Here is a 16155-nt window from a genome sequence, read left to right on the forward strand (position 1 = left end):
CTGCTGCCACCCTTTCTAAGGGCAACACCCCTGAGAACCTTCCAGAGCTCAACTGTCAGAGAATAGAGGTCACCGAAGCTCCACCTCAATCATATGCACACCAAATGTTACCACAGTGCATCTTCATTCACCTGATCAGCACCCACGCTGGCCCTCCAAAACACATGCTGCTTCACAGCAGGGCCTGACTTACGTATCTAGACCCCCAAGCGCAGATACAGCCCCATGACACAGGAAGTCCGCAGGGAATGTGGGCTGGCTCCTGTGCACCAGGGTCCGGACTCAGACCCTACCCCATTCACACTGCATTGATGACTTCAGAACACAGCCACGTCTTTTCCTTCCACAAGAAGCTGGAAGGAAAAGCTGCCGCCACCAATGACAGCACCGATAACCACAGATTTCTATGAGCTGTCTCTCAAGGTCGCAAGCCACACACAAAATGAAATCTGATGGAGAGAAGAGACAGGCATTGCATTAGGTTTCAGCACACAGTTATGAAACAAGGAAAATTCAAAACAATTTTTAAACTACTTTTTAAAAAGTGGCTGCATTAAAAAAATACCTGCATAGCAACAATATTTGGGGAGATCTAGCCTGAGATCAATATATATGGGGGATAAAGGGAAGTTTTATTTGGCTATGAGTTTAACAGGAACCATCAGTGCAATATTGCTCTTCCTGCTGCTGCTGTAGCTCAGCTACTGCTCACAGTAATGTCAGAAGGACTCACAGCCTGGCACAGCACTAATAATGACAAAGACAGACGCTACCACCTATCATATGCTTACCATTCGCCAAACACTGTGCTAAGTGCCTTACGAACATTCTTTCAGTTCCTCGCAACAACCCTATGAAATCCGACTCTTTATCCCCATTTAAGAAAGAAGCAAACTGAGTCTCAGCGTGGTTAAACGACTTGCACAGGGTCACACATCTGGTAAGCCACAGTGACAGTGACAAGATTCAAACCCACCTCGACTAGAATCCGCTTGCCAAACCCTCATCTGCTAACAGAATCTGAGACCTGACAAAAGAGAATGAAGGAAAGGACAGCCCCACTATTATTCGCATCTATGAGACAACATCTAGAATGCTGGGTATAATTCCAGGTGTGCCTTTGTAAAAAGAGACTTCTTTCTCCACCCATGTGATTCACGGGAATGTAACCAGGTTGCCCCGAATTGTAAACCCAGTTAACCCAGGGGCAGCAAAAGGAATAGGGATCCTTATCTAGAAAGAGAAAACTCAAGGGCAAATGCTATGACTGTCCTCAGGCATCTGAAAAGCTTTAATGTAGAGGGCAGGAAACCAGGGGGAAATATTTTGGTCAGACATAGGAACCTTCAAACAGGGAGAACATCTGATACTGCAGCAGGCTTCCCCGGTGTTAGAGAGATCTTGCTCACCAAGTTTTTAGCAAGAGACTGGAAGACCACGGCTGGCAGGGAAGAAAGGATTCCAGCAGGGGCAGAGGCTGGAGGAGGTTCCCACTTCCCACCTTTAAGACCCACTGATCCTCCAAACTGTGGAGGCCAGGGTACATTTTGGGGTGCTGCTCTCTTGGTTCAGGAAGAATCAACAGTTCTAACACGAGGCTCGGTAACTTTATTGTGAAGTGGAAACAAACAGAATTTCTACCATCTTCTAATTAGAACTAGTATTCACTCTTTTCAAGCAAGGAGCATGTGTTTGCATAATGTGTTTGGAAATGTGTTTACAGGCTCTAAACACCCGCGTCATATACATTCAAGCTTATTTCTTTTTCTCAATCGTTCTTCTTTGTTGGATGAAGAACCCTGCTTCTGAATCACAGAGGGAAATGACAATGGATGAACCTGAGCACTTCCTCCAGACGGGTCTTCATCTTCCACTAGGGAGAAGATGTTAAAATTATTTTCCTAAATATAGTCCCAAGAGGCTGATAGTTTGATCACCTTGCTTTCCCCTTGGCACTTACTAAGTATAATTTGTAGTCATATTAATTTTTTTTTAATATCATATAACATTATAATTTTACTAATGAACTGTGACACCTCTCTGTATTACTTCCCGCTCATCACTAGTTTAGGCTAAAAGATCTTTGATTGCCTCTTCGTATTACTTTCTAATATAATTTTTTTTTCATATTAATTTTTTATCAAATGAATTCCATTAACATGTTCATTCTTTTTTCATTTTGAATACTAGGTTAGCTCTCCAGCAAACTGATTTATTCATGCCCCCAGAATGTCCTCATTGAAAACACGTGAGAGAAGGACTTAGGCAGGTAACAATTCTGAATCAACTTTACCCACCACCCCCCCCACCACCCCCACCCCCGCACACACGAGGTGCTCGACGAATGCTCGCTTGAATTGCTGAGGCTGTTGGCGGGGCAGTGATGGGTGTGGAAATTCGAACTAAGGAGAAGGATGATGTGATGTGATATTGATATTTACCATTTTCTGCCAGGCTGAGACAAAGGCAGGCTCATACCACAAGGCAGAGGAGGACGAGGGGACAGGCTGAGCGGCAGTGTGACATTTCTCCTGCACACTGAGACATGCAGAGGTGGGGGGCCAAGAAAGGCATCGGGGGTTGAGGAACCATGGAGTTCAGAGAAGCTCCAAAGTCCAGCCCCAAGTCCAATCCAGCCCCAAGTCCAGCCCCAAGTCCAATCATACAGTGCCAAAGAAGTATCCAAGCAGGGTCAACAAGTCTGGCACTGCCAGCATGGTTACACATGCAGAAGCGGGCGTGTGTCCCAATTTCCTTTAATGTGCCATGTGTGGACAGGCAAGGGCTCAGAGGGGTGTCCTTTGAAACTGAGTCCAAACTCTGCACAGCATGGAAGGTAGACAAGAAGAGCTTAGAGCCTCCTTGGTGAACTCTACACCACCTCAAAGCAGCCCTGAGAAGCAGAACACGTTTCACAAAATGTGCAGGGCCACACAAACCACTGGACAATCAGATTCCACGTTGACAGAAATAGAACAAACAGAATCTCTGGCTAAAATCTAGCAAAGCAGCAGGAACTCACTCAGATGAACAATACATTTTGGAAACCTTTGTTCCCATTGGACTTGGATGAGCCAGGAAGCATGAGCAATGTTTTCACTGTGAGGATGGCTATGTGATATGCCAATAAAAGGTAAAGGGAAAGGGAATACGGAGCAATCATTATTTATAAAAATTATTTTCTTCCCCTCTGCTTCCAAAGGCCAATATTCCTTATTAATTCTATTGACATAAGTATGTAATATTCCAATTAGATAGCCAACACATAATATAGACAAAAATAATAAAATAACAACCATAGCACTTTTGAGGCATTAAGTATTTCATATACATTAACAAATTAAAGTCTATAATAATTTCACCAAATAGGTATAATTATTTCCAATTTGTAGACAAGGAAACTTAAGGCATATATATTCTAAGTTTGGAAATATTCCTTCATGGCCAGGTGCAAGGTAGCCCATGCCTGTAATCCTAGGACTCTGGGAGGCCGAGGCGGGAGAATCGCTCAAGGTCAAGAGTTTGAAACCAGCCTGAGCAAGAGCAAGACCCCATATCTACTAAAAATAGAAAGAAATTAATTGGCCAACTAAAAATATATGGAAAAAATTAGCCAGGCATGGTGGCACATGCCTATAGTCCCAGCTACTTGGGAGGCTGAGGCAGAAGGATCACCTGAGCCCAGGAATTGGAGGTTGCTGTGAGCTAGGCTGATACCACGGCACTCTAGCCCGGGCAACAGAGTGAGGCTCTGTCTTAAAAAAAAAAAAAAAAAAAAAAAGAAAGAAATATTCCTTCAGTATTAAGTGGCAGAGCTATTATCCAAGTTACTTTAGCTAATTCCAAGACAAGAGTTCTTCCGCTTCGGAAAAAAAGCTGCCTAAATGTGATTATGTCCCTCTTAGAGTAGAACAGATACTATAGATCACCCCATCCTATCAGACCATCAACTGGGCAAGTCAGCACAGTACCTCGGTGCTGATGGTGAGTATGCAGATGTGGGAAATCAGAATGTCACATAAGATCTACATTTGTTTTTAATTGAAAGTACTGCATACTGGCCGGGCGCAGTGGCTCACGCCTGTAATCCTAGCTCTCTGGGAGGCCGAGGCAGGTGGATTGCTCAAGGTTAGGAGTTCAAAACCAGCCTGAGCAAGAGCAAGACCCCATCTCTACTATAAATAGAAAGAAATTAATTGGCCAACTAATATATATAGAAAAAATGAGCCGGGCATGCCTGTAGTCCCAGCTACTCGGGAGGCTGAGGCAGGAGGATCGCTTGAGCCCAAGAGTTTGAGGTTGCTGTGAGCTAGGCTGATGCCACGGCACTCACTCTAGCCTGGGCAACAAAGCGAGACTCTGTCTCAAAAAAAAAAAAAAATATATATATATATATATATATATATCTCAAAGCAATGACCATATGCTGGACCATGTCGAAGTGGAAGGGAAGGATGCCATCTTAATGTGGCACCTCCAGAAGACACACACACACACACACACACACACACACACACGCACACACGCACACACACACACACACACACACAAACAGCTAACACCAAACTAATGCTCGCTTCCTATGGCCAAATATCTCATCTTCTCTTAGATCTCTGTGTACAAAGCACACCAGGCAGTTTCTGCAACCTGCCTTTGCCATAAATGACTGCCCAATAAAATAAAAACTAATGATTAACTTTTGCTCCCTGGAAGTCACTGAATAAGAAAAAGATACTTCCTGAACGACCTTTGCAGACAGGGCACTGACTCTTCCCAAGCTCTCAGAGAAGCTTTTAAATTATTTGCCACCCTGAGCAAGTCAGGGAGCTAACATAAACGCATGACGCTGAACAGGTCAGTTCCTGGGTTGAAGTGTTTACTAAGCACATTGATATCTCGGTTCAAAACTTTCCTTGAGTGTGGCTGCTTCTGACCACCATTTGCTTTCGAAACACCTGGAGTTTGGACAGCGATCCAACTCCCCCATTTCTAGGGATGTGGAATTGGCATTATTGTAGGATCAACAATCATAGACCAGGTTTTTTGCTAAGCAGAGAGAAAAGGACATTAGGGAAGAAAAGCAAACAAATTAAGATCTCAGAGAAATAGGAATTAACCAGACCAGATGAGAACTACCACAGCCGTGAAGAATTGTAGGGCTCAAGCCCCAGAAAGAAGGTAAGCCCAGAGAGGTGAAACTGTTTTCCCCAGAGATCTGTCCTTTATTTCTTTTTATTTATTATTTATTTTATTTATTTATTTTTTTGAGACAAGAGTCTCGCTTTGTGGCCCAGGCTAGAGAGAGTGCCGTGGTGTCAGCCTAGCTCACAGCAACCTCAAACTCCTGGGCTCAGGTGATCCTCCTGCCTCAGGCTCCCGAGTAGCTGGGACTACAGGCATGCGCCACCATGCCCAGCTAATTTTTTCTATATATTTTTAGTTGGCCAATTAATTTCTTTCCATTTTTTATAGCAGAGACGGGGTCTCACTCTTGCTCAGGCTGGTTTCGAACTCCTGACCTCAAGCAATCTGCCCACCTCGGCCTCCCAGAGTGTTAGGATTACAGGCGTGAGCCACCGAGCCCGGCCAAGATCTGTCCTTTAAATGGCAGCAGCTATAAGGCTGAGAAGCTGAGTAGAACTGTCAGTAGACTCAAGGCCTAAGGAAACAAAACATTGGAGTTCAAAGCCCTTAAGGAGGAGAACCCACCCACCCCACACTTTTGGTTGGCACCCTAAAGAACTATACCCAGGGTGAATTCGACATAGACTGGCCCTCACAGGAACTGCAGCTCTACTTCAAATCATCTCAATTACTCCCTGGATTAAGCTAATCTGAAGTAGAAGTTTCCAGAAGCAAAGGTAAATCCTCTCCAGAGAAACATCACACTATCTAGATATCAAATAACCTCTACAGTTTCTCACACACAATGTCTGGTACTCAATCAAAACTAACCAGGAATGTGAAAAAGAAAAAGATGTGACCAAAAACCAAGAACAACAGAAGCAGATTAACATGGTGGCCAGATATTAGAGTTGTCGGATACAACCTTTAACAAATGATGACTAAAAATCACAGTGAAACAGCACTACACACTGACCAGAGTGGCTTAAATGGAAAACACTGACAATACCAAATGCTGATGAAAGAATAGTCTTTGTTCTTTTTCTTTGGCTAAAAGAGAGGTAAATATAGTAAACCATTAACACACGTTAAATCTATGTGGTAGGCACACAGTTATATATTATACTGTTTTCTATACTCCTCTTAATTTTTATAGCATTTCATAATTAAATGTTTAAAAAAGAAGATAAAGGTGTGGCTAGAGAGATCAGCACGGGCTAAACTGTTTTAGCTTTCAGAAGTCATGTTCAAGAATTTGGAGCCGGGTATAGGGGTACACACATGGAACCCCAGCACTCAGGGAGACCAAGCCAGGAGGACTGCTTTAGGCAAGGAGTTCAAGACCAGCCTGGGCAACACAGCAGACCACCATCTCTACAAAAATAATTTTTAAAAAAAATTAGCCAGGCACGGTGGTGCACACCTGTAGTCCCAGCTACTCAAGGAGGCTGAGGCAGAGGATTATTTGAGCCTACAAATTTGAGGCTACAGTGAGCTCTGATTGCACCACTGCACTCCAGCCTGGGTGACAGAGTAAGACCCAGTTTCAAAAAACAAAAGAATCTAAACCTTATTCTTGGGACAACAAGAAGCCATTTAAGGATTTTAAACAGGGGAGTTACACCATTAGATTTGTTCTCTATAAAGATCATTCTAGTTGCAACATAGCAAAGAGAATAAAAGCAAGGAGTCTAACCGGGGGGCTGATGCAGTAACCCAGATGAGGGACGACACTGGCTTGTCCATCAGCAATGTGCTGGCCATGAAGAAAAGTTGCAAAGATCTGAACGATGGAGTGAGAGTTTTCGAAGGATTTGGGGTTTCGTTCAAAACTTGTGAAATTCTATCCCAGTCAACTTAGGAAGCAAACGAGGCCACTGTAGCAAAGAAAAGCCTAAAACGCAAACAACTTCATTAGAGCAAGAGCACCATCCAGGATAGAGCCCAGGATTGGTGAAAAGAAAAAATTTGAATTTTTCCGTAAATCCTTAGAAGAAACACAAATAGTTATAAAACTGAAAGCTAACAAGCACTCAGCTCGACACCAGATGGTCAGAGAGATACATTCACAACTTGCCAGAATTGTGGAGCCTTGTGCTCCCCCTCTCACACAGGCAGATGCTTTTATCCAGGAGGGAAAAATTCTATTTCTGATTCTGACAGCAAATGCCAAGTCACACTTTGCATCTCCCAAGCACGAACCCACCTAGGATTTTACAATCCTATTCTCATTTTAGAGAGAGGTTGTCATTGACCACTACACCCCCACCAGCCCTGCTAGAGAACGAAAGGAAACATGAAGAGGGTGACAGTTTCTGAAGAACTCAGCTTTTTCATCTGCACTCAGAAAAGTGGATCTCTGTCTCTAGATCATTCATGCGCAGAAACGCGAAGAAAAATTAAGCATAGCAAACAAAAATGTATTCCCATATTCTGAAAAATGGCCTGAAGCACAATCTGATTATTATTTCTTCAAATACTCTGTTTAACCCTATACTGAGAAGATAGTGAATAATTAATTTTCTTTATCATTATCCTTTGTGCTTTTTCAAAAGGTTAAGGTCTAAAATTAAGCATTATCAAGTTCTCAGTCTAGCTAGTTTGGGTATAAATATACATCCTTGGAACTGAATTATGAATGACTGCTTTGCTGGAGATGGGATTTTTCATGATATTTTCCCCCCAATCTGTTCACACAACAAAATATTCAGAGATGCTCTTTTTTAAAGGAACCACTTTGCACACACATGCCCATGTAGCATCTCAATTTTTGTATATTCCACTGGGAGAGTTTGGTTTTAGAGGCAGGGTAGTATATTATTTGCACTCAACATTTTTCACATACCAGAACAGTAAAACTTAGACAAACACAGTTGTCTTCTGTTCCCAAGGTATATGATACACTGGCCTCACATACTAAGAGGTTCAGGAATTAATCACTAAATGACTCAACTTCCTGATTCGACACTTAGCCGGAAAGTACCCCTTCTTGGTTTCTCCAGATGATGTACTGAATCAAAATTTCAACCCACCAAAACTCAGGAAAGGGGCTGCATGATACATACCCATCCAGCAGATCTTCACAGGTAATAATAACACATTAACGAATTTTGCATAGTTATTTGTATATCCACACTATGATCAAATGTATGGAATTAAATACAATTTCTAAAGTTACGGGCAGATCCCCTCAAATAGTTATCACCATGACAATACAGCAGAACATAAAATGCTCATAGACAATTTAACGAAATGCTCTAAGTTTGAAATCAGAGAGACAGATGCTTAACGTCCCTTTGCGGAAATTCCAAGATCAATGGCAAGAATATGTAAACACCCCTCAGAAACACAGGAAATTCTTGCTGCAGACTGCCCGGAGGGCGGGTCTTAGGGTACCTGCCCTGAGGTGATACTCACAGGGTTAAGCGTTTCTTCGGCAGAATGATGAACCGTCCACCAGTCTGAAGTCCACTCCCATGCGTTACCCACTATGTTGTACAAGCCGTAACCATTGGGAGGAAAGGCATCAACCTAAAAATGAAGTAGAGAAAAATGCTGCCAAACTATTCACCTTGTTTAGAAAATCTCCTTGGCACAGAAATGCATCAACAGCTTTCACTTTAGAATATGAACTTCAATTTTCATTCCAATATTCTTTTTTTTTTTTTAGACAGAGTCTCACTCTGTTGCCCGGGCTAGAGTGCCGTGGCATCAGCCTAGCTCACAGCAACCTCTAACTCCTAGGCTAAAGTGATCCTTCTGTCTCAGCCTCCCGAGTAGCTGGGACTACAGGCGTGTGCCACCATGCTCCGCTAATTTTTTCTCTATATTTTTAGTTGGCCAATTAATTTCCTTCTATTTTTAGTAGAGACGGGGTCTCACTCTTGCTCAGGCTGGTCTCAAACTACTGACCTTGGGTGATCCTCCCACCTCGGCCTCTCAGAGTACTAGGATTATAGGTGTGACCCCACCACGCCTGGCCTTCATTCCAATATTCAAAATACAGTTTGTCCAATGTAAAAACAAAGAGGCATTTTTTTAGCTTTGAGCTCTCAAGGAGAATTTAGAAACCTAAGGAGAGTTAATATGAAATGGTATGAAGCCTGCAAAATTATTCCTAATGGAGTGACCAATGTTGACCATAAATCAAGTTTGCATTGGACAGTGGGTATGGGGCAGGGGTGGGTGGGAGAAGAGATGAAATTCAGACTTTCAAAATCATTAAAAAGAGCATCACATTGGACCCAATATGAGTGCTGTCATCCAGACTTAGCTCTGCTGGCCACACGATGTCTTTCAGCACTGAGAGACCCCAAGGCAGCTGTGCCCTGTCCACCAGCTCCCTCCAACTCACCATCTGAGCCTTCAGCCTCCGTCATCATCCTCAAAACACTGACAGTATTTGTTTTTATAGAGAAGACGTGAATTACTTATCAAGTGTATTAGTAATAGAGGGTCTGCAGTCTCTGGAATCTGAGAGTGTCAGGTGAACTGTCCATGTTCTTCAGCAAGGAATTAAGCCACATTTCCAAGGCCGGCCAGACAGTCTGCCCCAGGATATTGGCACAGGCACAGAACCAGAGCATAGAGTTTTTATAAAAAGGGAGGGGGGGGCGGTGTGGAGGCAAGAAAAAAAACTTACCTAGACAATAGTAAGTGAAGAACAACTTTGCTAGCTTAGTGACTTAAAATTCTTCCCAACCTTTCTTTAATGGAAATTCTCAAACAAAAACAGAAGTTTCATTTTTTTAAATGAAAAAAGAAAAAAATCAAGTTATCCTTGGAGTTTTTAATCTTTTTGTAAATTCATGCTTTTTCCATACTAACGAAGTAGGACTGAAGGAATGGATACACTAAAACTCATTTCTATGTGGCTTCAGATGGTTTTGCATGTACACGAACGCAGAAGCATCCGAGGCTCAGTCGGCTCAGAGCGTTTCGATCAGAGTTAGGAAGCTATTCTGAAAGGCTCTTAATCTGGCTGAGTTGGAACGCTGAAAAGTTTTCCCACCCAGCTTCCATAATCAGCATTCATTACAGACACCGCAGCGCTTATTCACTGGTTCATTCAGTAATTCCGTGCATAGTGACTAAAGGCAAGAGGGGATTCAGTGACAAATTATGCCTCGAGTTTAATGAAGGGAGAAAAGCAGAATATATCAAAAACTACTAATAAAAATACAATTCTAAAAGGCAGAACAGGATGAGTAGGGTGAGAGTGGAATAAAGCTGCAGGAGTAGGAAGGAAAAAAAGAAATTCAGTTGTTTCAGGGACAAAAAGGAAGGAGTCAGGGGAGCAAGAGCAATTAAGAGATGAAATAAACATCCCAGAGGAAGGAGGAATTATTCAGGCTATAGAAGGCACAGGCAGTGGTGCTCTCAAATCAGGTTGCCTGAGGTCCTAGCTAACGTTAGGTAAGCAATTTAACATATTTGGGTGCTGTTAATTCATAAACTGAGAAAAATAATAGTTCCTCCTCAAAGGTTTCAGTTTTTGAAAATTACTTTAAATAAGCTGATGTTTAAATGAAGTAAAATGTGGAGGTCACCACACTCAAAATTATCGTATATGAGTATGCCACTAAGGAAAATTAAAATTTTAACTGTTCCTTGTTAAACTAATCACACCAGCCAAAGCTTCCATTCGGGAACCTCAAAAGCAGAGGCATGTACATGAGAAATACTTCTGGCACACTTATTTTCAGGTCAATGAGCTGATATGCATTAAAACCAGAACAAATAATTGTTGTGACAGTAGCCTAACAAAGTACAAATTCAATTCTTCAAGCTCACTGTGGTCAAAATAGTTTGCTTGGTATAAAGGCAGATCTGAAACAATAAAATACATGAAATATCAGGTGAAGGAGCTATTTCCCAGCAGTCCAATCACATCATGAATGTTACAGTCCTGCTCTCAATTGACCAGAGCACAAGGACACAACAGAGCAGCTCAGGTGGACTCAAGAAAATTCTATGTGCAAGCAGTTTCAATTTAAAGATAGAGGTCTCTCTCATTAAGTCCCATTCCAAATACAGGAGGAAGTCACCTCTTTGGCTGGCTGGCTTTCTCCACTCATCCTGTTTCTCAAATTGGTTCCTGCAGGGCTCCTGGCAACTGTTCTAATTCTGTCTTAGTAACTTCCATGGCAACTTGCTCAGGTAAGTTCTGCAGACATCTGCTGAACTCCCAGTCAAATGTTCCAACTCTAAACATCTGTAGAGTGTCCTTATTTCATACTGAATTTTATGTATTCTGAAAAAGTACACTGATTCGAGAAGAGTAAATGGCTCTATTTTCTTAGCAGCTCATGCAATTAAGTAGAGATGGAAATTTTGTAGCAGCAAACACAGTCAACTATGCATAAATGCCCGTGACAACCTTGTCATGGCCTTTTACTAAAAGTGACAGACACTTGTATCATTTGTTGGTTCATGAGATACAGTTACAACAGGCTTGTCCAAATGAGGGCAATGGAGGCCATCATCCCATCCCGTCCCTTTAGAATGGAGATTACCATCTCCAGGATCACCAACTGATCCTGTCCAACTGCTGATCAAAGGACCCTCCTCCACTTTGGCCTTCAAAGCCCTCATTCGAATATTTGCTACCATGACAACTAAGACCTGCATCTACAGCTCCACCTAGGCCCACACCCTGGGCTCCAAGCTTTACTGTGGCTGCCTGGCTTGTCACAGACTGGCATCTGGGAGGGGGGTCCAGGCTGCTGAGGCCCTTCTCCTGCCAGTCTCTCTCGTGTGTCCACTGCCAGAGAAGGCCAGGTATGGGCCCAGCATTCCAGTGGCACCCATTGTCATGGTTAGTGGCATCTGCAGGTGAGCTGTTACATACTCCTCAATAGATCCTGTGTTTAATGGCCACCGTCCTGCTGTGTGTGACAACCAAGATCTTCCCTGGGGGCTGATGAACATCCACAAGCAGCTTAACTGATATTCTGTTCATGCTGCAGTGCCACTACTGCTGACCAAGAGTGGCCCACTGGACACCCTATTGCATGCCGAGATCCACACCAGCAAGCCGGGCCTCTTACTCATTTAAAGTTTGAGAAAAGGTTGAGATCATTTACTCCCCAAGATCTCTCATCAGCCACTTTACCAAATAAAACTGTGCGCCTGCAAGAGCACAGCTACCCTAAAAGAAACTTCAGAGGAACCAGATACTCGATAGTTTGATTAGTCTTTTCCCTCTACTGAAGAATGCATCCACTTCCCGTGGTGAGTTCATGCTAGTTTATCATCTTTAACTCACATATATGGAATTTTACACACATGCACATACGCACTCATACTTAAGGGCTAAATAGTCTCATGCAATTTATTATATCAATTCTGCCCCTAAAACTACAATGCTTCATGTACTATACCTCAAAATAATTTTAATTTCTGGTAAATCAGGTGCCTCCCTACTCTTCATCTTTTCCAACAATTTCTTGGTCTTTCTCTCTCATTCGCTTAGTTTTTCAGTTGAAATTCTGGAATCATTTGGTCATGTTCCAAATAACATATTTGTGTTACATTTATAAATAAATTTTGGAAGAACTACTTTTTGCCTGCAACAAAAAGACAACTATTTTTTAAATGACAACTCTTTCAAGGATTATTGGAAGAAAATGATTCTCCGTAACAACAAACCCAGCAACAGGCTATTTCTTCACAGCAAGATTTCTTTCCTTTCTAAGAAAAAAATGTTTTTGCTGTGGTTTGAATGACGGTGTATCCTCCAAAAGTCATGTTGAAACGTAATCTCCAATGCAACAGCATTAAGAGGTGTAGTCTTTCAGGGGTGATTAAGTCACGAGGGCGCTACCCTCAGGAACAGAATTAGCACCCTTACGAAAAGGTTAAAGGGAGGGCTCTCTTGCCCCTCTGCCTTCCGCCACGTGAGGACAGGCGTTAGTCCCCTCTGGAGGACACGGCAAACGCTAATCCTGCTGGCACCTTGGTCTTGGACTTCCCAACCCCCAGAACTGTTAGAAATAAATTTCTGTTGTTTATGAATTACCCAGTGGTGTGGTATTTTGTAACAGCAGCACAAAAGGACTAAGACAGTTTTTAACATAGCTTCATTAGTATAGGATCATGCCGAGAAAAGTGAGAAAGGATCTCTCAAATACCCACAAAGAAAAACATGCCACAGGCATTCTATAGAACAATCTGACCAAGTATCTGGAACTCTTACCAAACTCTGACTCATTAATTTTCACTGCTGAGAATCTATCTTTATAAAGATCATCAGAGATACAGCTTAATATTTATGTACAAGATGTTCATTGCTGTACGTTTAGCAAACAACCCAGAATTAATCTAAATTTGCAACTATCAGAGGTAAATAAATTAGGGTTTATTCATGCGACAGGTTATCCAGCTGCTGAAAGACAATGCATTTGTGACATACTGTTAATGACAAAATGTTCCTGATATCAAACAGGGGAAAACAGTACAATTTTAAACACTGTATCCAGTGGGATCCAAATGCCATTACGGGAAAAATATAATACATATACACCAGACACACATATGCTGGCAAATACGATAGTTAAGAGCACGGGCTCTGGAAACAAACCGACCTGGTTCAAATCCCAGCTGTGCCGCTTTCCAGCTGTGTAATGTTGGGAAAGTTAGTTAACCTCTCTGTGCCTCAGAATGCTAGCCTGGAAAATGGGATATAATAGCACCTGCCTTACAGAGTCGAATGGACAGTAAGTGAGAAATTCATGCAAAGGCCTTAGCACTGTGCCTGGCACACTTGAAGCCCTCGGTCACTCCTGGCCATTACTAGCCATCAACACAGAGAACAAATGGGAAGAAAGGCACCGAAATGATAACAGTGGTTATCTCTGAGCGGTAGAATTCCAGGTCAGTTTAGCTTTCTCCTTTACATTCTTGTTTTTCCAAATTTCCTACAGTAAGTATTATAAAGTCAGAAAGAAAACTGCGTTTGTTTTTGCCACGTGGGACAGTCGATGGACACAGGAAGGGGACGACGTGTGAGTCAGAGTGAGCAATGCCTCCCACCCCATTTCTACCAGGCCTGAGTCGTCTGCGGCCACTGCAGTTCTGCACAAGCGTCACTACTCACGGGCGCAGTTCCTCGGAAGCCGTCCTCGCCAGTGTTGGTCACCGGAAACTCGCCCTGCCAAATGTTGGCATAATGTTGGCCTTTCGGCTGCAGTTTGTTGCCCCAGGGGAAAAGTCTGTCGGAAGAGACACAGCACCAGCCTGTCAAACAGGCACAGGCTTTGGATTCAAGTCAACAGAAGGGACGCGATGAATGAAAGGACATTGCTCACTTGTTCTGAGTGAGCCTTTTAAAACATATAAAGTCAAGGCCGGGCGCGGGGGCTCACGCCTGTCATCCTAGCACTCTGGGAGGCCAAGGCGGGCGGATTGCTTGAGGTCAGGAGTTCGAAACCAGCCTGAGCAAGAGTGAGACCCCGTCTTTACTATAAACAGAAAGAAATTAATTGGCCCACTAATATATATAGAAAAAATTAGCCAGGCATGGTGGCACATGCCTGTAGTCCCAGCTACTCGGGAGGCTGAGGCAGGAGGATCGCTTGAGCCCAGGAGTTGGAGGTTGCTGTGAGCTAGGCTGACACCACGGCACTCACTCTAGCCTGGGCAACAAAGCGAGACTCTGTCTCAAATATATATATATAAAGTCAAGGTTTTCATTGGGATTTTTAGAAAACTTTCCTTATAGCAGCTCGTGTTGAGTTCACAACAACCTCAGTCTCTCCCAAGTACTCAGGAGGCCTGAAATAAATCACAGAACTAAAAGAAGGACTTATGGAGAGCCGGGAAAGCAGACATCATTTTGGACTTATATGGTAGCGTGATCAGGCACCATCACACCACACTTTTTTATAAAGCCTCGGCTATTTTAGGGAGCCTTTCCTAGAAGATGTGAACCGAGCTTGAGTGTTCTGCCTCATGGCTCTAGAAGCAGAGAAATACCACTGCTTCAGGAGGCGCCTGAAATAAGAAAATGCTGAAAGCAAGGCAGCCTGCCAAGAAGTTCTAAGGAGTAACATGTAACACAAGGGTAGCTTGAATTGCTAGAACTTGCTTTGGGACTGCAGGGAGCCCACTCAGCCAGACACTTGCCTTTGGGGCTATAAAGGGTTAGCGACCCTTTCATTCTCCACTGTCTCCTAAGTAAATTCCTGGAGATGAAGAAAAACAAGTAAGAAAAAGAACTGTTGTTTTCAATGAGCTTTCTAACCAAATCGAGTTCAACAGAGTTTTGGAAAAAAAAAGGTCAGCATAGGGTGAGGCAAGATGAGACCCCCCCAAGTACCTGTTTTGCAGGCCTCCTCGACAGCTGTACTCCCACTCAGCCTCCGTGGGCAGCCGCTTCCCTGCCCACGCGCAGTAGGCGACCGCGTCGTTCCAGGAGACGTGGAGGACCGGGTGGTCTGGCCTGGGGAGGGCGAGAGCAGAGTGAAGAGGGCGCCCACTGCAGCAGGAAGCAGGAGGTGGCTTCAGCAAAGTGCCCACCACCATCCTCAGCAGTTCAACCTGCAATGCCAAGGTGGTCCTGGTCCCAAATTCGAGCCCCAGCCATGCCACATTTGTCACCCTCCACACCAAGGGTTGCTGACGGCCCCCGAACGGGTTGCGGTTCCCCTAGGAGCTAGACCCGAAACCTTTCTTCGCCTTGCAGGGTTGATTCCGACAGAGCTTTGTTGGCTGGCATGGCCAACATGGAGACACTCCAGCTGCTACAGTGCCGTCAGCAGAAGCTTCCAGCTCCTTCGGGGTTTGGCATGGTTTCAAGAGCCACCTCAGAGCCACTCGTGACCGAACACAGCAGGGGCATGAAGGTCCTGCCATTCCAGCTCACTGCGGCTCACACACACTCCAGGGGCCCCTGCGCTGGCTGGAACTTTCTTGGGCCTGCACCGTGGTCCTGCCTTCTCCCTCTGCCCAGTCCTGCTTCCAGCCGCTCCCTTCCACATGTGCACGTACCTAACAAACATGCTACAAGCCTGTTTCCAGACAACCCAACGT

At 43.7% G+C, this 16155-nt stretch overlaps 1 protein-coding gene across 3 annotated transcripts in view; it reads right to left on the bottom strand.

Moving 5' to 3' along the window:
* SUMF1 (sulfatase modifying factor 1) overlaps positions 1–16155 on the bottom strand; it is a 103301-nt gene that overhangs the window by 48264 nt on the left and 38882 nt on the right. For 2 of the 3 annotated variants that reach the window (XM_075998556.1, XM_012761154.2), the window contains exons 5-7: positions 15443–15565; positions 14222–14336; positions 8542–8655 (exon numbers count right to left, since the gene is read on the bottom strand). In XM_075998556.1, the coding sequence (XP_075854671.1) occupies positions 8542–8655; positions 14222–14336; positions 15443–15565 (352 nt within the window). Of the gene's footprint in view, positions 1–1621; positions 1874–8541; positions 8656–14221; positions 14337–15442; positions 15566–16155 lie in introns of those variants that run through there. The other variant, XM_075998558.1, reaches the window with a different exon arrangement.

The sequence above is a fragment of the Microcebus murinus genome, chromosome 28 (assembly GCF_040939455.1).
Source record: "Microcebus murinus isolate Inina chromosome 28, M.murinus_Inina_mat1.0, whole genome shotgun sequence".
In the NCBI taxonomy this organism is placed as follows: domain Eukaryota; kingdom Metazoa; phylum Chordata; class Mammalia; order Primates; family Cheirogaleidae; genus Microcebus; species Microcebus murinus.